Source organism: Apteryx mantelli, chromosome 12 (assembly GCF_036417845.1).
Source record: "Apteryx mantelli isolate bAptMan1 chromosome 12, bAptMan1.hap1, whole genome shotgun sequence".
In the NCBI taxonomy this organism is placed as follows: Eukaryota; Metazoa; Chordata; class Aves; order Apterygiformes; family Apterygidae; genus Apteryx; species Apteryx mantelli.
In genome coordinates this window covers 12,368,825-12,391,927 of record NC_089989.1, presented here as the reverse complement: position 1 = coordinate 12,391,927, position 23,103 = coordinate 12,368,825, and the positions used below count along the sequence as shown (strand labels likewise).

Here is a 23,103-nt window from a genome sequence, read left to right as displayed (position 1 = left end):
GAGATATCTACACATTTATTGGCATTCTCGTCCTGTAGAAATTAACTTCAAAGTGCCATGCAGTGGCAGCACTGCTGGCTTAAACCACATTTCTGGCATACTGATATTTAGTCTGTTTTAAATATCAATAGTGATATGCTGCAGCAAAATCTAGCAGTCTCTCCAGATTCATTTAACATGCTTGTCCAAGCCTCAACCCAAATGGTTTTGTTGCTGAGTTTTCCAGGAGACTTACATGCTTTGGACTGATAGTGCTTGTTTTCTAGTGCTTGTTACCATTTTTAACATCTCTTTGTTGAAGAACCAGTAGTTTCCCTGTTTTCTATTATTTATTTAATGCATTTAATATGCTTCAACTAAGAATTTATACGTTTACTTCACATAAAGGTCAGGATTTTTAAGAAGGTTTTAAAGTATAGTGCTTGATTTATTTTTGCAGCCTGATTCTCCTGAATATAAAGCTGCCTGCAAACTATGGGAGTTGTATTTGCGCACAAAAAATGAGTTTGTTCAAAAAGGAGATGCTGAGGAGGAGGAGGAAGATGAGGAAGGACATGACAATCAAGGCACAAATTCTGAACTGGTAAGTGTAGGCGTGATAGCTGTAGTTCAATGGCAGTGTATGACAGGTGACCCCAAGAGAGAGATGGGCCTCCATTTGTGAAAGGCCATTATTCTTTTCGTGGTTAAATTATGTCCCCAAAATGTTTTTTACACAAGCATTATATGTGTGTTTCATTTTTTTGTCTACCCAAAAAAAGTTACGAATTGATCTCTGATATGAGTGAAACAAATACGGTTCCGGTTCAGTTGTGATTAGTAATAAATATGTGCTTTATATCATGCCAACTTTGAGGTTTGATGCAAGGAAGCTTCACATCTAATGAGATTGTTTTCCAGTGTGGCACCCATTTGATTAATGCAGCTGTTCGTAGACTGTTTTATAAGCCGCACATGATGATAGGAAGTTTGGGGCTGTCTCAGTTTTGTGTGCAATTGGGATGCATGTTTTCAGTAATTTTGACAATTTTATCCTAGCAGTGTAATGTATATCTAGCAGTATGCAGTGTAAATCTGACACTAGATTTTTCTCATGTTCTTTACCTAAGTGCATAAGCAGTAGTTGCACGCATCTTTTATAGCTGATTTTTGCTGTCTTTGAAAAATAAATTCATTTATTTATAGTGTAAATTTAAGTACTCTGCTATGACTGTTATTAGAGCTTCTTGTGTTTTCATTTCTTCTATTAGTCATCTCCAGGTTACCTGAAGGAGATTCTTGAACAGCTTCTTGAAGCTGTAGCTGTCGCCACAAACCCATCAGGTCGCCTCATAAGTGAGCTGTTTCAGAAACTTCCTTCTAAAGTGGTGGGTATTTTAACAATATTGGTTATGTTCCAAGTTTGGAATCTGGAAATGTGTAAAACTGATGTCACTTACTGACTGTGACACCCACACTCGGGGTGTGGTTCTTCATTACGGTCTCACCAGTGGCAAACGCCAGCTGTTTTTTGAGCTTCCCTCCTTTCTTTGCTCTTAGCGGCTCATTTCCAGCCCTACCACTGCAGGTTGGTGCTTGCCAGTTACCTTAATTGAGGTTTTCTGACTGGGTGTGTTTTTAATCTTTTTAAACCTGGCAAATTTCGCTCTTCTGGTTTTGGGCATAGCATAACAAATTTAACAAACAAAATAAACACGATACTGTCAAGATCATCACCAGGCATTTTGCTTTTAGTCAGAATTGTTCCTTTATGTCAGTTTTTTGAGGAATTATACTTGCACATATCTGTCTTATGATCTAGTCTCCCAAGTTAAAGCCTAGTGCTATGTTTATGAATTTATGCTGTTATTCTCATTTACAATTAATCTTTAATAATAGCTCATACAGTGACTTACAAGAAATTTGCGACTGTTTATAGTAATGTGTACATTTTTGTTTTCCAGCAATATCCAGATTATTATGCAATAATAAAAGAGCCCATAGATCTTAAAACAATTGCCCAAAGGATACAGGTACTGTATGAGCATATTAATGTGTCATAGCTTTCTTTTTCTAATAAATTTATCCAGATACTTATCTGGCACATAAATATGTTCTCCTTATTCTGTATGAATTCTGTTTGCCTTTCACTATTGATTTCATTCTCACGCTGTCTGCAGTTTACCACTCAAAGCCATTCTGCTTTTCTGTTGTACAGAATGGAACTTACAAAAGCATTCATGCAATGGCCAAGGATATAGATCTTCTAGCAAAGAATGCCAAAACCTACAATGAACCTGGATCACAAGTATTCAAGGTTGGTTTCAGTTGTTTGTAGCTAAATAAGCGTTCAGATTTTCTTTACTACTTTATATGCTGGTAGATCACTGAATGAGTTTTTAGTATAAGGTCCTGAAGACTTTCTTTTTATATTTAATAAATAGCAATTAGTGGCTCTTCCTTTTTTTTTTATATTCCTTTTAGTAATATTGGGGTATATGTAAGATTTTTTCCTTGAGGTACATGATTTTTTCCAATTAAATTTCATCTCATAGGATATGAGTTATATAACTCTTTTTGAGGAATGGAGGATCCCTTGTGATTAAAGTTGAAATGAGTGAAGCTACAGGTTCAAATGATAGCATTAGTAGTCAACTGTCATCGCTTTCCAGATTGCAGGATCTGTTTGTGGCTTTCATCCACATCCACTGACTTGAAAGCTGGAGTCATGCTTTCTTTACGTAGTTTTTGAAGATCCTCTTCCTTATAGCCATATTTTTGTAACCAAAATGCACCTCCACTCTTTTTCATTCTCAGTTAGTTAACCAGCATTTTGGATGCAAGCGATCACATTGCTGTTTTCGTGTCCTCTGGAAATAAGAGAATCTCAGTGGTGAATAATTCCTTTGTGTACTTGGTTTTTACAGGCTTTGTAGTGAGAGACCTTGTGCATATGTAACATTTTTCTGTCAGTGGTTCTTGGACTTTTCCAGCTGTCTGGAGTGTAGTTTCAGTTCCTGGCAACATTGCTCATCCTTGTAACCTCACTCAAAACTTGTAATCTCTATTTTGTGAGCTGTTACTCTGAGTATCAAAGCCACTGGTCTAGAAGACGAGACAGTATTGTAAAGCTTGGTGATGGTAGTAACGTTTTCCTTGAAGAGATAAAGCGACTCATCTGCCCGTTTAGTTCAAAGTGGTATTTAAGTATGTTTGTAAATCGTAGGGTTTTTTTTTTTTTAAAGGATATGACAAAAAATAAGCTCGAAGCTACTCAACTTTTCTATTCAGTTTTTATAACCACTCTAGGTCTATTATCAAGGCAGACTTTGTTCTTTGTGTCATTTCTCATGCAAAACTGTTTTTTATCTAGAATGTAAAAAAAAAAAAAAAAAAAAAAAAACTCTCATTTTTTTCTTGATTTTTTGAGTATATTTACCTAACTATAAAATTCTTCATTTTCAACTTTAAACAAAAAAATTTCTTTTAATTAACAGGATGCAAATGCGATTAAAAAAATATTTAATATGAAAAAGGCTGAAATTGAACACAGTGAGTTGGCCAAGTCAAGTCTCCGAATCAGGTACTGCAAATAGAGCTGTGCTTAGAATCTCGTGTAAAAATCTCTATAGACATTCCCTAAATTTTGCTATGGAGAATCTACTGGGAAATAATTGCTTGGAAATTTTTTATTATGGTTTTAAAAGTTATAAACCAGAGAAAGAGGTGTTAGAAGGATACTTTTTCTGAAATACTTTTGTGGTGAAATATTTGTGATATATTTGATGGTGAAAATAGCGTGTCAGTGGATCTTTTATAACTTAAGCTATGACCAACTTTCACTACATGTGTTTATAAGTAAGAACGGAAAAGTCATAATGAGGAACAAGGTGCTTTGTTTTGCTTCGCTTTACAAAAAATATTGAGTATTGTTGAACCTTGTTAGGAGCTGTAAGACCTAGCGTGTATTTCTTTGGTGAGTTTACAGCTAATTAGCTAGGGGCAGAAACAAGGAACAAGGCCACAGGCAGCAGATGTTTAGAAGGAAGTTCGTGTTATATAAACTCTTGTTTGAAAATCAATTTCTAGCTATGGAAAGAGACAGAAGACACTAAAGATTTGGACTTGTAAATAAGTGAAGCATGGATTTGGTCTTGAACAGGAGGGTATAAAACACTATTGATCATTGTATTTGTTTCATGGAATGACTTCATTTGGGAAACAGCATTTTCTTCCTGTCAAAATCCATACTGTGTAGGGAAGCGATGCAGTCATTTTAGAGATATTTCTTATTTGAGATACAAAGGGATTTATTCTTGTATAAACTCTTACTTATGAGTAATACTCAAAAGGAGGTTTAAATATTATTTGCCAGAATGATCCCTGTCATTAAAAAAAAAAAAAAAAAAGTGACCTTTTCCAAGTCTTCACCAAGTCACCAAGGAGTTACAAGCTCTTTTGCAGTGGCATTTGATATAGAAAGATAAATCCTGTTCATCTCCAGCAAAGGTTTGTATGACACAACTGAGAGTACTGGCATTTCTTTATTTTACTGTAAGGCAGTTTAAAAATTATGTCTGAAAAATGTTTTAGATGGTGTTGGTATTAAAAGTAATACCTAAGATTATTGTAAGTGTAAGAGGTGAAAGTTATCTCCTTGATTTTTACTATTTGGTGCTTTGACACATTCAAAGTATGCAGTTGTTCCTCTTTGTTTCATTTGTTTAATGCCAGTTTGCTTCCCATGTTTGGGTGAATCATTCTCACAGCTATAGTGTTGAGAAAAACACTTTACAAAACAGGAAAATGTAAAAGCAGAAATACTGTTAAGGAGTAATTCTTGATGCGTCTTCTAATAATTTTCCTTCTTAAAAGTATGTGTAGTGCCAGAAGCCCTTGATTCTAGAAACACCTCATAAACGTGTGTAATTGCTTTGAAGTAACAAGAATTACATATGGGTACAAGGGTTTTCTATGCGAGGTGATTTTTCTTATTACATTGGGCACTGATGAAGTTGAGGACATCGCAAGCATGTCTCGTGCCTAGTCTGGAGATTTGTAACTATTATTCTTCAAAATAAAGTTGTTTGACTAAAAAGGGATGACAGGTAAATCACACTGATATTTGTTAGTTGAATTCCTCTCTTGTACTGCCAACCCATCTCCACTTCTCAGCTACTTCATTCTAGATGTTCTCCTATGTTCTTAATAGATCTACAAGGCCAGAAGTGGCCTTAATGACAGAATAAGTTGACAGCTCCTGTCTTTGTTTCTGTAACTTGGCAAAAATATTTGTTGTGCCTGAGGCAGGCTACAATAATGTTGAGCTGTTTGTTTTTAATGCAAAAAAATCTGGAAGAGAGAAAAGCCTACTAAAACCAAACTTTTCACCTGCTGTTCTGAAGCATTTTACTGGTTGCTTTTTTAGTGAGCCGTAATTCAATTTTTTTTTCCTGCTTAATCCACATCACAGAATCATTAGTTTTGATTTCAGTTCATAACTACTTAATTGTCTCAACAGGGAGTCTGCTTTGCCTATTGCTGATTTTGGTAAAATACCTCCATAAGTTCATTTGAAGTTCACTTAACTGTATTTGTCGTCTGAATATGCATCTGTTTTTCTTTGTCATTGATGGATCAGGCTCAAATTCGTTACAGCGCTGCTAACCTAAGTCCTACAACCATGTTGCCTCAGTGTCAAAAATAATCTTACTCGTCATGTTGCAAAGTTCTTTGTATGCTTTGTCATGCTAAATTTCTCTTTGCCAGTGCATTTAACTGTCCTCCCTTAAATAAGGTGACCAAAATAAAGTTCCTTGACAGTATGCACTGTCAAGCAACTTGACAGTGATTTTGTGAAGTACTGATAAAACACGATTGGATCTGTATGATTAACTGTCCGGATGCTAAGAAACATTTTGTTGGCTGCTTTCACTGCTATTGTATGCTGAACTGTATGTGTAGCTATTAATTCCCTCAATCTACATGTTACTTTTCTCTGACTTTATTAAAAAAGAAAAGAAAAGATATTAAAATGCTGGGGCACTAAATGTATCTTACAGTGTTACTTTACTTTTAGCTTTATAACATTTTATGTCTGTCTCTGAACCCTTTGTCTGATCTATCAAAATAATTCCGTAAAGAGCTGCACCCTCGCTGTGTCTTTTCTTGGGTCTAAGGTGGGCCTCTTTTTTTCCCCTTTCCTTGGCTTGTCTCTTCTGCCTTAAGGACTCCATCAAATTTGACTGCTTCCAAGCTGACAGGTCCTTCCTCACAGGGTAAAGGCAGTGTTGGCGATGAGAGAAATTCTGCTAACAAATATTATCGGTAAGTAAATTGTGGACCTGGAGTAGAAGCTGGCTCATCATCATACAGAAATGCTGAAATTTAAGGTTTTGGGTGTTTTTTTTATTTTTTTATTTTTATTTTTTAGTTGCGAGTGCTCTTTAATTATCAATATTGACTTAAATACTTCTGAGATTTCAAACATATTTTAATTATATATTTGTTAAGTATGGTTCAGTAAGATACTCTTTCTTAATTACTCTTCCGTATTTAATTTTATATTTGACATTTCAAAAATCCTGTTGTTAAATATTCTATATGAAATCATTTCCTCAGAAACATTCTGAAGAGCAATATGTTAGACTTCATAACAAAATAAGGCATGTGAAATGTAGAGTTAATCTAGAACAATTCTATTTGGAGGTTGAAAAGAAACAGTAAGTAGGACTAAATAATTAAGAGATGGAAGGTGGGAACGAATAAAGCCTGTAAACAAAAAGTATTGAATTTGGGACATGTTTAAAGCAGACTTATTGGGTTAACTGGATTGCTGGAGGCTTTCTGCTTCGTTCTTTCATTCATCGATTGAGAATTTTGGTACCTAGCAGAGGGCTAATCTTTCTGGGTCTACAGTCTGTAAGTTACTGATGGAAACAGCAGCTACTCTTGGCTAATTTCCCATGTGTATATTCCGAAAACATGGTTTAACATTAAGCAGTAAGGCTCTTGAAGGTGATGAGCGTCGGTACAGAGTTGGTGTTGGTTTAAACAACCCCTCTGCTTCTTCCCAGTCTTAGCTGGGCTCCCGCAGGGCAAGGCGCAGCCTGTTTGCGTAGCTGCTTAGGGAACCAATCTAGTGAAGAAGCAAAGATGGCCTGGCACGACCAAAGGTGTAGATATGAAACTCTGTGCCTCAGGTTTGGGGCAAGGGGGAGAGAGAGAGAGCAAAGCTGGTCTTTGTGAAACCATCGCCAGTGTGCGTGCTGATTTTGTCCACTTGGAAAATACAGGAAGGTCCTGCGCAAACAGGGCACTGTGTGCTGAAAACACACTGAGTGGGAATGGGAGAGAGGGAGAAGTTGGATGTGTAGCTTACAGCATGCTGCATTTCTTCACGTAGACAAATCCCTGTAAAACGGGATGAAATAAAGTTATTATTTGTGAGGAACTTGTTATCATTTTGCTCCCCTCCCCCCCCAGTGATGATTCCATTACTTGAGTATTCAGAATAGGACAGAAGATAGCTTAAGCTCTAGCTTTCTAATTGTGCGTCTGGTTTTTCGGTTTGATGGGTCGCTCCTTAAAATGGAGGTGGTCTCATGGGTTGTTAAGTTTCTCCTGTTAAACTCCAGTTTCTCCTTGGGTGGTCGTGTCTGTTTTCCTGATGATGATTCTGGAGGCCACTGTCAAGAGCTTCACTTGTTTGCTTATATTCTCTGGATGGCTATTAACTGTGGTTTGATAATGACAATAGTTTGGGTTATTTTTTTAATGTTTTTTTTTCTTTCTTTCTTATATAGTAACAAAAGATCAGCCCAAGGGGATCGTTTATCAGCAATAACCATGGCATTGCAATATGGATCAGAAAGCGATGAGGATGCAGCTTTGGCTGGTAGGAACTAAAATGCAGTGTGGGGTTTTTCTCCCCCCCCCCCCTTAATTAAAATGTCTGGAATAAGCAGAACAGTAGAGTTGCTGATCCTGTCAAATATCTTTGTTTTCTTTTCAAAAATATTCTGCAGTGTTTCGAAACACAGTGTAAAATTTTGTTAAATCGGGTCTCTGTTTTCTCTACATAAAAATTTGTAAATGTACAGCTGGTAAAATAGGGTAGGACAAATTTCCTTACTTGTTTTGAATTTATTGTGTATGTTTCCAACTATACTTGTCCAAGCTTTGGGAACCTGTTGCTTGTTTTTATTCCTTCTAACGTGAAACAGAATAGGAGACATTGGGTGCTCCTCGTGATAAAAAGAGATTTACTTCAATTGTTTGAGAGAGAGCTCATTTGAGCTCCCTCGCTCTTGCTTGCTCTCTGTCGTGTGCTATTAGGTCTTATAAGTATCTGGCAGGTTTTATTTTTTAAGGTGAAAAAAAAATCTGTATGAGGTATGAAGACAGGCCAGACCAACTATTTCTAAATTAAGTTCTAATACTTCTCTAACAGTCATGAAATCTTGCATGAAAGTATTAAAACAAAAGCATATAAAATGCATGCCTTCCTACAGCACCCTTAGTTCCGTAATAAGTATGCTTTAGCATTGTAGTGTGAGCATATATCTTACATTATACTAGATATTTCAGTATACATTGGTCATAAATTGTTACAGGTTGCCTTCTAAACTTGGATTTTGTGATAGTTATATTCTCATAATATTCTTGCATACATCTTGGAGAAGGTTTTTGAAACATTTTTATACGTATAGCGTATGCTTTTTGTTTAAATTATTTTTGTATTCATATGAAACTAGAAATCTCTTCAGTATATATTTTGGGGCCTTTTATTTCATATCCCATAATTAATTTGTATGCACCATTGTCTTCCAGTAGATGGAACGTACACTGAATACTTCTGAAATGTTTTACATCTTGCTGTGAGCAAAAATATTTTTGTTCCTGGATAGTCCAGACTTCCGTTATGGCTTCCGAACAGCTACTTTCTTGGGAGGTGTGGGAAGTACTTATTAGCTTGGTTCAGCATGATTGTTAGCTGCTGTTTTTGCACACTGTAATTCTGTCAAAACACGTAGCTTTTTTACATCTTTGTGTTTTTAAATTCTTGAACTGATTTAACCACCTTCAGGTGCCACCTTTGCCATGGATATTATTGTCATTCTGACAAGGCTTTTGGTAGGCAGCTGAGATTTTTGATCTGTTGGCAGACGTCTGTCACCCTTAAGATTTTCTGTCCCTCTGATATACTGCTTGGATCTCTCTGTTTTCAATCTCCAGATGAGATGGATTTTCATTTAAAGCAAGTAGTCATTTAGTTATTCTGCTGTTTCTCTCTCTCTCTCTCTTTTTTTTTCCCTCCTTTCTCCTAACACTCATCCAAATAAATGAGAACTAGCTGCATAACTGAATATTAAGAGAACTTTCACCTTCTGTATACAGAGAACATGTATACATCTTTGTGGGCTTCTTTGGTTGCAGCAGTCGCCTATGCAATGAACAGTATCTGTTTTCAGCTCGGAGTTTATCCCTCATGGTTTCAGAGGGCACCATGGTATGGTGGAGCTTGTTGAGGATTTCCACCTCAAACGTACTATGACCTGAGCAGCTTCTGCAGCTTTCTTGCAAGTTATCCTTGCTGTAAATCTGTAAAGGCTTACTTGTTTATAAATAAGCATTTCATTTTACAAGAATAAAAACTGGATGCTGCTTTTGGCAAGGTTGTGCTAGAAGCTGTCCAGTTAGTCTTTGAGCATCCGTTGTTGTCTAGGTGCTTTGGGACCACAAAGGAGAGGCAGCATTTGAAGCAAGTTGCTTGCTGAGTAAGGATTAATTTTCTTAGAGATACATTCATATACTTCCCACACTGCTGCTTTCCTGCCCCATCATTGTGTAAGAGTATTTGTATGCGATAAGTCGGTCTATATCTGATAGTACAGCTCAGTTCCAGTTGTACAGTAGATGACTTCCTCCTTTTGCTGTAAAGTCAATTTATCATCACTTCATTATGAAGCTGTTCCTGTATTAGGAAACAGTCACGGTGTAGCGGGATGAAAAGTGGGAAGTATATTTTGTTTGGGACTGTTGAATGATGCATATTTTGTGGTTATGGTTTACCACATATTTTTTTCCCGTACCTGCTAACTGTAGATATGGTACCAGCTGCATGAAAGGAGAATAACTGACTGTCACTCTGCTCTGCTGGCCTGTTCACGACGGGGATATGAGACCTCGGGCTACTGAATGTTAAAGAATCTGCGTTCTTGCGTTAGGATGATGGTTCTCTGTCTTTCTGCTGGTTTGAATAACACATTTTTCTTCAGTTCTTAAGATAACAGGACTTATATTAGAAGGGCTTTATCATTTTCTGAGTATGTAAGAATAAATATTGGTTGGCACATCACTTTTAAAGAAAATACAACTATAATGTTTCTATCTGTATTATGGTATTACATAAACACTTTCCTTCTAGTGCCTGTTTAATTTGTTTAGATCTTATTCTCGGGTCATGTCTTGTATTCTATGTTTTAAATTTAATCAAAAAGAAGTACATTTCTTATTTAGTGAATTGAATTGCTTGCATACATTACATTTCTTAGGATATACTTCTAGTTATTTTTTCTCTTTAATAAAAACAAGTTCTGCTTTTTCATCTTCTGTTTCTTAATTTTCAATAGAGCAGTCAGAGATCTGAACTTCTTGAGTAAACAGAAACAAAGACAATATTTTGTTGCATAGTCTATTTTGGAAAATTACTTTACCTGATTAGCATTCTCTTATCCATTAGCATTTATTTCCATACTCAGTATGATATGCTAGGTACGGGAAAATACTGTGCTACTTCCAGTCTTTTGTTTCTACCTGGGTTATTGTCCAGCTCCTACTTTGCAGGCTACCATGTAGTAGGCATCAGCCTGTTGCATGATGCTGTTTGAAATACAGGAATACCTTTAGGATAATTTTGAATGTTTTCTCTAAGTCAGTAGCAATCATCTTTGTAATGTGTTTGCATGTCTACTGAGGTCTGCTTGTCTTTTAGGCTGCGTCTAATTTAGCTTGCATCTGACTTGTCTGGTAAGCCTCATAGGCTCACGTAGATCTGCAGCGTTGGGTTGCAGAGGAAAAATAATAGTACTGTGTTGTTATGTGGTCAGAACGTCCTCTGGCTTGTCATCATTTCAATACATCCTTACTGGGCTTGGGTAGAAAACTTGAAACGTTGCCAGCCTCTACTGAGCAATAATGGAAATGCTAACTGGAAGTTTGGCATGAGTGTTAGAGAACTCTCTTCTGTGCAACTGAATTATCCAGTGTGTCGTCTACCAGCTTTCCTTCAAAGTGTAATTCACAGGAGGGGAAAAGAGGTGGCTAATGTAACTACAATATTTATCTGTGCGAAAGTACATAGATTTATATATTATGCCCGTCTGCAGGGTACGATTTGCACCTGTTGTGTTACTGAGAAGAGTTGAAGGGTTGGCCGTTCGTTCCTTCCCAGTCTGTGTTTCTGCTACCAGAGTTTCTTCATTCCTTCTGTATTTCTGTTCATGCAATCTGTCTCCTACTTTTACTTGCAGTAAATGTTATTTCTTGATAGCGCCTCTTTCATTCATTCTAATCCTGAAGCATAATAACTTATGGATAAGTGGAAAAGTCTCCTATAAAATCTATACATCATTTATTATAAAATGTTTATGCTAGTTATATAATAAACAATTTTTTATTTCTCCTTCCTTTTGCTGCATATTAGAGGTGTACCTTCAGGCCATAGTCTGTTTTTTCTTTTAAGAAAAACTGATATAATTAATATGATTTAAAGGATTATAGATGTTTTAAAGTCACCTTTTATATATTTAAGCAAAGATTCATTTTTAATTCAACCATTTTGTTTAACTAGCTAAGTATCTTTAAAAACTCCACACATGGTTTATCAATTCTTATTCTTGGAGTGAACTAGTAAGATGGCTGAATGGCAGTAGCTCACTATACAAATGTTTTTGGTATTTGGTACAAGTACTGGGTAAATAAGTAGACGGGTGTTTTATAGAAAGGGTGCATTTGAATAGTCCTGTTACGTAAGCCTCATATATGAATAATTCTCGGCACTTCTGTGTATAGGTGGCCAGGGTGTATAATACCAGTGACTGAAGTCTCATCTGACAAGAAAGCTTGCGATCTAGATGAAGTGCTTTTTTGCCAGCTTGAGGCTATGGAGACGCAGCTGTTTGAGATGTCCTTTTCTGAGATACAAATCTAGCTATCCCAGAGAGGAACTGAGCTCCCTCGTTTGAGGGGCCTGCATTTTGTTCTGTTTAGGTCTTTGTTCATTTGAAAAGTCAAACAGAAAAACCCTGCTCTGGCTTGTCCTGTTGAGAGTTTCCCATTTTTCCTTTCTTTTATGCAGCTGCTGCTCGTTATGAAGAAGGAGAGTCTGAAGCTGAGAGCATTACTTCCTTCATGGACACTTCTAATCCTCTTTACCAGCTTTATGATACAGTTAGAAGTTGCCGAAATAATCAGGGCCAGCTCATATCTGAACCCTTTTTCCATTTGCCCTCCAAGAAAAAGTATCCTGATTATTATCAGCAAATTAAAACGCCTATTTCATTGCAGCAGATCAGGTAAGAAAACAGAATGCAAGTTACACTTGGTGGGAGACTATTCATGAGTTTCTTTTACTTCCATAATCCTATATTGTCGATACCTATGCAGTATATATTATCTTTCCTGTATACTTTGTTGCTTCTTGTTTCAAGCCAGTCTGTAGCAGTCTTGTGATCACCTTTCACAGGTGGCTGCCATTGGGTTTATAATCCTTGGTGTTTCATTTGTAAGGTGTCTGAATGGTTGTCGTATCGATAATTCTGAAGGCTAGATGGGCAGCAGAGGTGAAGCTTCTGCAAAGCCGCACATTACGTTCTTTCCTTGGCCCTGATAACTCAGTCAGCTGTTTATTGACCTGTTTTGTAAATTAATTATCTTCAGCAACGTGCCTTCTGGAAAGATTGTTGTGATTATATTCCTTTTTCTTCTAGGTCACAGTAGAACTTTGGAGAATAATTATTGTTATTCATGATGTAGCTAGTCTGCAGTGGAGTGCTAAAGCAGTACACCATTCATAAATCTATGAACTATCAGAGATTCATCAACTGCCAGAAGGCATTTGTTAGATAAAAACCTGAGTAAAAAGAACAGTGAGCAATGTCTTTATTTAGTGAGCAGTGAGCGATATCTTTATTGAGGGATAAAAGATAAGCTAATCTAATGGAGTTAATTGTCAGAGACCTGAGTGTGTTTAATAGGCCTTAGTGACCCAGACCAGACTCAACCTGAGGTTTCCACCTACTCCCCGCCCATGGGTTTAGGAGCCCTATTTAAGCTGACAATACTTTAATGGGCTAAAGCATGTCTTGTATCCTCCTGTATAACATTCTGTTAAAACTTCTCCCTTTAGAAAAAACTGCGCTATTAGCCCATTGTCTAAATGGTGTCGGAAACAAAGCCTGTAGGAGAGGCCGTGACAGTGTTTGGTAAAGCAATGGTCCTGCTTTCATTGCAACTGAGAGGTCTTGTTTGCCTGAGTGGGTGAGGATCAGGCCCGAATACTGTCAGTGTGTCTGTAATCTGCTGTAATACGTAGTTCTGTGAGTTTTAGTTACGTTGTTATAGGATCTGCTCGGCTCGGTGTAATTGTAGAATAAGCAGTGCTTTTGTTAAACCAGAATGTGCCAAAACTTGGTTCTTACATATCCGAGGCCCTTAGGCATGTGCTCGGGAGCAAATAACGCAAATGTCACGCTGACTGTCGTCAGTAACTCTAAAACTTTTTCTTCTTACATGTTTTAGTACAGCTGTTTCAGCTGTTGGTTTGGCAAAGCGTCTTTTACTGAAAGACGCATGAAACATATTTGATGGAAAAAAGTTGAAAGCATTGGCTGTTTTGGGGGAAGCTTTTTGTCTGAAGGCAGCAAAGGGTGTCAGCTCTAAAATGTGAATACAGATGTAATTGGGAGACTTCACTTTGGAAATATACCTGATACCAGTTATAAGGCAGATAATTTGCCCTAGGGAGGCAGCTGTGTTTCTACTTCTCTTATAAAATAGGCAGAGTACACCTGGCTGTTTGAGTAGTACAGGAATGGCACTCAGATGTATAAAGTGTGTTAGAAAAAGATGACTTTTTCTCACTGCCTGACGGCTTAGAAAATAGAAAAGTACAGACAGTCTTTTTAGAAATAGTGTTTGTAGCTCATAAGTTAAAGTGCGGTATTTATAATAGTCTGCCTTGTTTTAGCAAAATCTAAAATTCAGTTACTGTTTAAATCACCACATAATCTTCACCTTTTATTATGACTAAAAAGCCTTCAAATCATGCATATGTATGCTTAATTGATGTACTTTAGGGAAATCTGAAGCACACATGGTTTTACTGATATTTCAAACATGTCTTTAGACGTTCAAAATATTGCCATGCCTTAGTGTGTGTGTCGGGGCAGGGGGTTGTTTGTTGGTTTTATGAAATATGTGTACAAAGAGCATATCTTCTGTTCACAGATGGGGACGGAAAAGTTAAGTGTCCTAGTGAAAAGCTGAAGGTGGTAGAGTCCAGCCTGGAGCTCCAGAGTCCTCTCTGCATCTGCTTTGGCAGCTGGACAGCTAGGTTATACTGCCAGAGCAGGCTGCGAACTGGTGGCCACGCATTCTCTTTTAACTCTTCTTCCTTTTTCTCTCTTTGCCCTACCCCAGTCTGGCTGTCTCCCTAAATTTTACAGCCAATCATGTATCTCGGGGATTTGCGTGTGTTTAAATGCAGAAAAATTCTTAAAAATTAATTAAAGCTTACTGAAAGCATTTTGTTTTTAATGAGGTGTTCATTTTATCTGTCCCAGAGTCTTGATCACTTTATGAGCGTTATGAACCTCAGTCACTTGAGCTGCATGCTGATTCCAGACTAGTTTAGGATGTGGGAGGTAATCCTGCAGATGGTGTTAGTTTCCTGCTAGTTTTGTCCCGACTTGCTCTTTTGAAAACCTGTACTTGTGTCCTTTTTAGGAGAAGGTCTTAATTCGGTGCCGCAATGACATAGTTGGAGGAAGGGGTTTTCTGTTCAAACCGCTTTCAGCAGCATGGAGGTAACAGGTGCAAACAAATCAAACGGGACAAAAGAAAGCTGTGAGAAAAAAATAAGATATTTAAAATGAAAGGCATGACACACTGTTAAGGTTCTGACTTTGAGGTGTGGTTAAAGTGCATGGTGTGGAGGTTACTCTGAACATAAAGCTGCTGGCTAAATGCCATTCTGTCATTAAGTGGCTGGAGGAATAGTCAGGAAATAACGTAGGAACATGCAGAATGTGCTCTGTTATCCAATACATAAGTGCTAGGTCCCTCACAAGAGCTGCTCTTTTTATTAAATTTTACAAAATTATTAAGTATGATCCCTAAGACCAATGATATCCTGCTGAACGTCCACCTGTGACATGAGAATCTAAACTTTACATTCCAGTGCAGTGCAGCATGCTGAAGTTCTCCTGTAACTCCAATTTGTGGTGGCTCTTGTTGCCTTTACATTAATTATTCAAGTAGAATTTATAATAATTATGATCATCTCGTCAAGCCTATGTTGCTTTATAATTTAAATACTTCTGGTAATACAGCAAATAAAGTGGAACTTATCTCTGAATCTCAATCAATATCAGTTGTCACTCCTGTCTGAGAAAGGAGATGACCTGTAAACAAAACCTTCGGAGGCCATCTACATCCAAGGGGAGGAAAAGACCTGTCTGTCAGCATCTCCTTCCAGTGGTACTCCTTAACTGATTTCCACACAGGACTTATTTTTTGAGTTCCTTCCTATTCTCTATCTCTTTAAGTAATTAAGATGGCTTGGGGACCTTTTTTGCAGATGCAGAATTGCATGTCCTTAGACATTGTTTTTGTTTTCCATTGATGCTTTGAAAGTTTGAATCTGCTTTGCAAACATTTATGATAGCATCAATAAACAAGGAAGTTACTGGTTGTTTACGCATTCAGTTACCCTGCTGCCTTGGCAGATTAGCATGTTCTTAAGTCATTCTCTTTAGGAAAAACCTCACTTTTGTCATCTTTGATAAAACAGGGCTTATTGTGGGGTTTTTGGTGCAAGTTTTTATATGCCTTTCTGTCCCACATTGTCTTGCATGTTAGGTTAGTGGTGTATTAGCCTTTCTAAGACCAACAAGCTCTTATTTTCTGGAGGTCTGTGACAGCAGGCTGGTCAGTATTTTTGTTGCACCACAGCAATTCATTACGTGCGTGTGTTTTACGATATACGTCTTGCTTTCTGTGCTAAGCAATGCTCTGATCAGCTTGAGCAGATGTAACGTGGCCTGCAGTGTTCGATACCAGAAAAATGACAAGAGCAGGAAACATTCAGCATTTACATCTTTAGTGTTTGAGTCTATATATCACATGCTAGTGGTCTTGGGGAAAAAAAAATCCCGAGCTTAATGTTCGTTTATTTATTTATTTTAATGCCAGTCACTCATCTGCTAGCATAGGCAAATAAATGTTATTTGAGTTTCACAAGGTGCAAATGGAGGCTGACTTTGGTGTGTGGCGTTTTAATTGGTACTAAAATTTTGTTGTTGTTTACAAATGCATAATGAAAATCACCTTGGTAGCTCCCCTCCTTTGGAATGCCAGTGAGTGAAGCCGAACAGGAAAAGCCTTTGACAAGCTGTTGCTTCTGTTGAAAGTATTAAAGATTAATTAGAAAATAATACACAGACGTTAGCAAGATACAGACACCCTAAAGCCTTAACAGGATGTATTGACCTCAAGTGACTAATTTTAATTGATAATGACAACAAGTAGTTTTCTTCCCATCTTATATTTACGATACTTGTTCAAAGCTGTTTTTTACTTCTCTCATAGACATTGAGGAAACATTAGTGCTTCAAATCCAAAAGAAATCAGAAAGAAATATTTCACATTGAGTAAGGAGCTGGCATCCTGATGACATGCAGTTAGCTGGATGTTTCCTGGAAAATGATTCGATAAAGTTGTCGTGAAATATATATTCGCTTCTCAGTAATTTTTGTAACAGTTGTAGCTCTGTGCCTTATTTAATCAAACCATGACTTCCTCGCCCTTGGCCGACCGGTGAAGAGTCTTGTTAAACAAAAATTGAATAGAGTAGTTGTTGCTCTTTGTTTGCCGGTTCAGCCGTAAGGCCGAACAGGAGGGTAAGGTTTGCAAGTAAAAACTGCTATATTTATTTTGCAATAGTGCTTGTGCTCCGTCAGTCATGTTCACGTTCTGCTCGGTGCAGTGGAAATGAAATAGGAGAGTCGCCCTCCCACGAGCCGCCTGGCTGAACGGCGGCGGGCGGCAGGCTGGGAGGGAGCTGCGAGGGAGGTGTGATGAAAATAGCAGGATGTGTTTGAATCCTAGGCAGTCCGTAGGAATAAAGTGTGACTTGTCTGCCTTGCAGTTTGCAGTTGCGATAGTGTTTTGCATTTTGCTGTTTTCTATTGTGTTTTGATGAGGGGTTGGAAGGTTTAAAAACGTTAACTAGAACTTTTACAACTTGTAAAGGAAACACGAGAGAAAACATCAAGTTACTTGTAAAGTAGATGCACTCTGATTCATCTCTGTTTAGCATATGAAAAACAACTTTTTTTTTCTTGTTAGTCCTTTTTAAACTGATCTCATATGAAGCACTTTACGTGAAGCGCCAGTCAACAAGCAGGCAGTTCAAACAGAAGGCAAAAATTGGAGGGTCTTAATGTGAGAGGTGTTGGGCACTTTCAGTTCTCGTTGCAGGGAACGGGAATTGACGTTGTGTGGGAAGGTAGAGCTCCTGACTGCGTGGAGCTAACAGAGCCCATTAACACCGTATACAGTCCCTATAGATCGTAGCTGAGGCACGCTGGAGTGGTCTCAGAAAGTTGTGCTGCTGCCTCGTCTGTGCCACATCTCCTCTGCACACGGAAGTAGGACTTCAGTCTGCACGCCTTTCAAGAGGGCAGCTTTCATAATTACTAAAATAGTTCTTTAAAAAGAGATGTTTGCCAAACATAGTTACCATTGAAAGATATTGCTGCAGCAGCATCAGAAAAATATAACACATTACTGCAATTAGAGCTCTTTGGATATTGATTTACCGTGAGAAATGCAGATGTTAAAGAATTATTTTGCAGTGCGTAATGCATATGGAGTAACTGATGTGTATTTGTCTCTTCCACAGAACCAAGCTGAAGAACCATGAATATGAAACTTTAGATCAGTTGGAGAGTGATCTGAATCTGATGTTTGAAAATGCAAAGCGCTACAATGTTCCCAACTCTGCCATCTATAAAAGAGTACTGAAAATGCAGCAGGTTATGCAGGTATATGGAGTAGAACAATCAAAAGGATATAGCTTCATGTGTGAATTTATTTCCCCAATCAATACATTTCCAAAATAATTTCTAGCTAAACCTGTATTTGCACGAGTTTTGGTTTTTTTTGGTTGTGAATAACTTATTGATAGTCTTGTGTGTTCAGTAGTGTCATTTAATGGTTAAATAATAGTCTGAAAATTGTTTCCAGAAGTAATTAATAACAGGTGCTTAGGAAGGGATGTACTTGAATGAAAGAGCATAGGGTGATTTCTTTTTTTTTTTTTTTTTTCCCCCCCAGTACAGCTGCTGCCTTCTGTGATTTCTCTTAATGATTTTTATACATAACCAAGTCTCTTAGTCTGATTAAGTTGTGAAAAAATTGATAGAGTGGGGTTTTTTGAGTTTACAGGTAAATGCAGGTAATTGGAGGGTGCTAAGACACTTCAGATGTCATAAAGTGTTCCAGCAAGGAGCTGCAGTCTGAAATGGCATTGTTTTCAAATCGATTCTTTGCGAATGCTTATGATAGTTGAAAAGAATAATACCACTTTTTTATGTCAGCCAACTTGCATTAAATAAATCGCCGGCAATATTTTGACGGTGATTTAGTTCTTACACATCCAAAACCCATAGCTGCATCTTCTTCTGTGCATCTGATCTGTGCTGATGCTTAATATTATTCTGGGAATGTTCAGCAGAGAATCTGACTTCAGGGATTTGCTCTTACTTCAGGCAAAGAAGAAGGAGCTTGCTAGGAGAGATGACATTGAGGATGGGGACAGCATGATTTCTTCTGCTACATCCGATACTGGAAGCTCAAAAAGGAAAAGGTATGCGCTTTGGTAGTTCCTGCAGACCATGGCATTGCTGCTTCTCTTATTTGTTAAAGAGAATATTAAGCTCTGTTTTAACACTCATGTAGGGGTTTGTAACTCTGAAACTTAACCTCATTAACTGTTGGTTCTAATTAATTATAAACTATTTGCTGACTTTGTTTTCCTTTTTTGACTCACTAATTGGTAGTTGTTGACATGACTTCAGTTCCGTGAGTGTCTTGGGCACTGTAATAGCACTGAATACTGTAACATTTTTCAATGAATTTCAGGATTTTGCAGGGGGGTGGGTTCTGGTATGTAGACTGTCTTCACAGGTTGTTAGCAGTTTTGATCTTTTCTACTGCTTGTCTGATGTATGACTACTTCTGTTATTTTGGTAGCAACTTAAAGATGTAATTAAAATTAGTGTTGTAGTTGAATTCATCTTTTGAAAGTTTATAATATTGCTTCTGTAAGTATTTTTATTGGGTGAAGTCTCCTGGCATTAATTTTTTTTTTCTTCTTCCATGACCTGAACTACCTGAGGAGCTAATATGAGAGGACTCCTTCTCTCTCCCTTGTGAATTTGCACTTTTAAGTCACTTATTTGTAAGCAGCTAGGCCAAAGAGGATACTTAGCAAATAGACGAACTGAAGATGATAGGTTGATTATTTCAGAGAGTGTAGCATAAACCAAAATCTCGGTGCTGAAAAATATACTGTTTTAGCAAGCAGTTATGATGGTTTATGGAATGTATTCTTTAACAGCGATAGCTTCGATCTAAGTGATCGTACTTTACTTCAACAACTTTCTAGACTAGTTTCTCTAGTCTGCCCCATGGTATCACTCAAAATAAATTCCTAACTTCTAGTAACATGATTGCAACAGTAGGAACCATTAGTGTAAAACTGTAAGCCAGCATCTTTCTTTGTTGATGTTGCTTATGACCTTCAGCCTTCTGGGTTTTTAGTTCTTTGTTTTATCAAAATGACAGCAGTTGAGGGAGAGGAGGGAGGTAAAATAAAGCGTCAGCAAAGATTCATTTAAGAGCAATCAAGTAAGTGCAGCAATGTACACTCACCAAAACTAGAAATTATGCAGAGAGAAAAAGTTAACAAGGATACAGGAGGTGATGCAATCTAGGGATGCTATTGAGGAAAAAGAAAAGCAGCAGAATTGTAAGACAGACAAAAGTATCAAATAAAAATAAGTAACGAACAAATTGCAAAAATTGCTAGTCTTTGTAATCTTCAGACTCAAGGAGAACTGCTAGCCAAATCAAGCAAATTAAATTATCAGCATCATTTTAACCCTAGACTGCTTCTGATCACCTTGTGCAAGAGAATACTGAAAAGCTTAAAAAAAAGCTGTTAGGCCTTGTCATCTGACAACAGTAAAAGAGGAAAAAGCTGTGTTCAGAGGGAAGGGAAATCGGTTTTTGTTTTCTTCATGCGTTAAGAGAACCTGAAAATGCTTTTGATTTTATCAGTTCAATGTTTGTCATCAGTTTCACTTGCTAAGTGAAAGTGAGTGAAGGAAGATTGTAAAAGCTCTTGGTAGCGAAGGTGAAACACTGACAAAAATTCCAAAATGTTGCTGAAAAAGGAAACTAATAACCCAGGGAAAAGTCATCCCGCTGGGAAGATAATTGTGTTTTCTCCTGATGCAAAAGAAAGTTGTTTGAATGTCCTCATTTCTGTATCAGATGCACAACTTGAATCTTCGGTATTGGTGTAGGCCTTTCAGTATTTCTGCTTTACATTTTTGCTTCGTTTTTGTTGGACTAAATGTTAAAAATTGGAAAAATGTTAAATTGTGGAAATTGGGAAGCATGTATCTGTTCTGGCATTGCTCTTCTGCTACTGTGAACCACTGATTAACAGTTTCCCAACAGTGAAGATAATGAGCAAAAAAGGCTTTTCAGCTATAGCAAATACATTTTGATTTTTCTCGCGTGCTGCGACATCCAGTTTCATTAGTTATTGTTTGCCGACCTCAACAAGGAGCAAGAGGTATCTGAGGCATCAGAGTGTACCAGAGTAGCTATATTTTAAATGTGTGTGTTTATGAGGAAAAGAGCCAGATGATGGAAAAACTGTGATGCAATGGCTTCTGGCTTTTTGTATAGTGATTTTGCACATTGAACAAATGAAGATGATGAGGGGGGGTTGTCTTTACAGATAAAACAGTTGCAGGTGAACTCCCTGAATAAGTCCTGCAGATACTACAATTTGGAAGTGGGTTTAAAGTGCTTTATAGAGAGTGCGTTCCTACGCATGCTGCAGTATTTGAGTTGAGATTATACATTACTAAGACGAGCCTTCTTCTCCCATACCTGATTTGTTTATAGGTCATGTAGGTATGTACAGGGAGCACACGTAACTCCATCTTCCTCCTGAGCTCTGTTGTCAGATACTTAAGACTGCTGTAATTGCTTCATGTAGGACAGCTATCACATTTGTGGTGATAGCTTATATGTGGCCATTTTCTACTTAGATTTTGCAGGGTTGGTACTTTACTGATTTTTAACTTCATTTGAGTGTAGTTGGTGAATACTTAAGCAATTCAGACTCTTCTTTCTACTAAATTCTTGAGATTCTTGTTTTTCTTGTATCTGATACTGCAAAAGATTGGAAATACTCTGAGATAAATAGCTTAAGTCTTTGCTCTTGGTAGGGGTAGTCAGTGAAAGTAGTGGCTGAGGACTTTTTTCCCTGATGTTTGTACCAGTTCTTGAGTTCTCAGATTCCGATGTTCAGTCTTGACTGATCTATTTTTCTTGAAGCTGGGAGGTGCCCAGAAGTAGGTTTGACAAGTGGTCATTTGTTTTATCCTGTAAAACACTTAAACTCAGAGTGAAGGAGAGAAAAATGATATCTTAAAAATGGTTTTCGATTTCTTTAGGAGGCTAATCGTTGTCATTATTTGTAAATTTATTTTGAGGGCCACAAAGAGCATGTGTTTCTACAGAATAGACTTAATGTTGAGCTTTGTATGTGTGTGTTTAAAACGTTGTGGTTGTTTTCTTATGGTAGAAAATAATGTAATTTTGATCTTAGTGTTGCAAGTGGGGGAAATAAGCCCCTAACATTTATTCTTTTCTTTTCTATTCTTCCTTTTAACCTAACAGTAAGAAGAATATACGAAAACAACGAATGAAAATCTTATACAATGCAGTTCTGGAAGCTCGAGAACCAGGCACAGGCAGACGGCTCTGTGATCTGTTTATGGTTAAACCCTCCAAAAAGGACTATCCAGATTATTATAAAATTATCTTGGAGCCAATGGACTTAAAAATGATAGAGCACAACATCCGTAATGATAAGTATGCAGGGGAAGAAGCAATGATTGAAGATATGAAGCTCATGTTCCGAAATGCAAGGCATTATAATGAGGAAGGCTCTCAGGTACAGTTTTGATTATGCAGTTGCATTTCCTCTGTGGTTCATTGCAGATGTAAAAGTTATATTCGGATATTTTAGCTTTGACTATTACTCCCAGTATTTTTGATAATTGTTTATTGAATTAAAACAGAAATGTGACATTCTTTCTGCTGATGTTTTAAATTCTGTCTTGGTGTATAGTTGTATAAGCATGTACATGCAGCACACTGCTTTATAATAGTAGATCATTTATCTGTGAAGATTAGATTTATTTAATGCTCATTAAGCTTGTTTCTCCAGTACAAAAAATGTCAGCTGAATGTTTCCAAGTATATTTAGAAAAAATAATTTGGTTATTAAATTCTCGTTATTTAGCCTCAGTAAATCACACAAAAGTAACTGTACTGTGAAAGGTCACCAAGCTCCTTATTTGGAGCTCAGAACCTCTAGGAAGGGAGGTCTTAGTTGGAAAGAAACCTGCTTAGTTATCGTGGAAGTGGAGAATATGCGACATGAGACTAGAAGACCTGACTCGTTTAGTCTAGCAAAAGGAGTCTGAAAGGAATATACTTTTCACTTACAAATATATTGTAAGGTAAATA

At 37.3% G+C, this 23,103-nt stretch overlaps 1 protein-coding gene across 12 annotated transcripts in view; it reads left to right on the top strand.

Moving 5' to 3' along the window:
* PBRM1 (polybromo 1) overlaps positions 1 to 23,103 on the top strand; it is a 64,565-nt gene that overhangs the window by 7,444 nt on the left and 34,018 nt on the right. For 8 of the 12 annotated variants that reach the window (XM_067303224.1, XM_067303223.1, XM_067303232.1 and 5 more), the window contains 11 exons: positions 440 to 583; positions 1,251 to 1,367; positions 1,944 to 2,012; positions 2,198 to 2,296; positions 3,477 to 3,562; positions 6,208 to 6,306; positions 7,785 to 7,876; positions 12,341 to 12,557; positions 18,167 to 18,308; positions 19,035 to 19,132; positions 22,249 to 22,525. In XM_067303224.1, coding sequence (XP_067159325.1) covers positions 440 to 583; positions 1,251 to 1,367; positions 1,944 to 2,012; positions 2,198 to 2,296; positions 3,477 to 3,562; positions 6,208 to 6,306; positions 7,785 to 7,876; positions 12,341 to 12,557; positions 18,167 to 18,308; positions 19,035 to 19,132; positions 22,249 to 22,525 — 1,440 coding nt within the window. The remainder of the gene's footprint in view (positions 1 to 439; positions 584 to 1,250; positions 1,368 to 1,943; positions 2,013 to 2,197; positions 2,297 to 3,476; positions 3,563 to 6,207; positions 6,307 to 7,784; positions 7,877 to 12,340; positions 12,558 to 18,166; positions 18,309 to 19,034; positions 19,133 to 22,248; positions 22,526 to 23,103) is intronic. The other 4 variants (XM_067303233.1, XM_067303227.1, XM_067303230.1 and 1 more) reach the window with 1 other exon arrangement.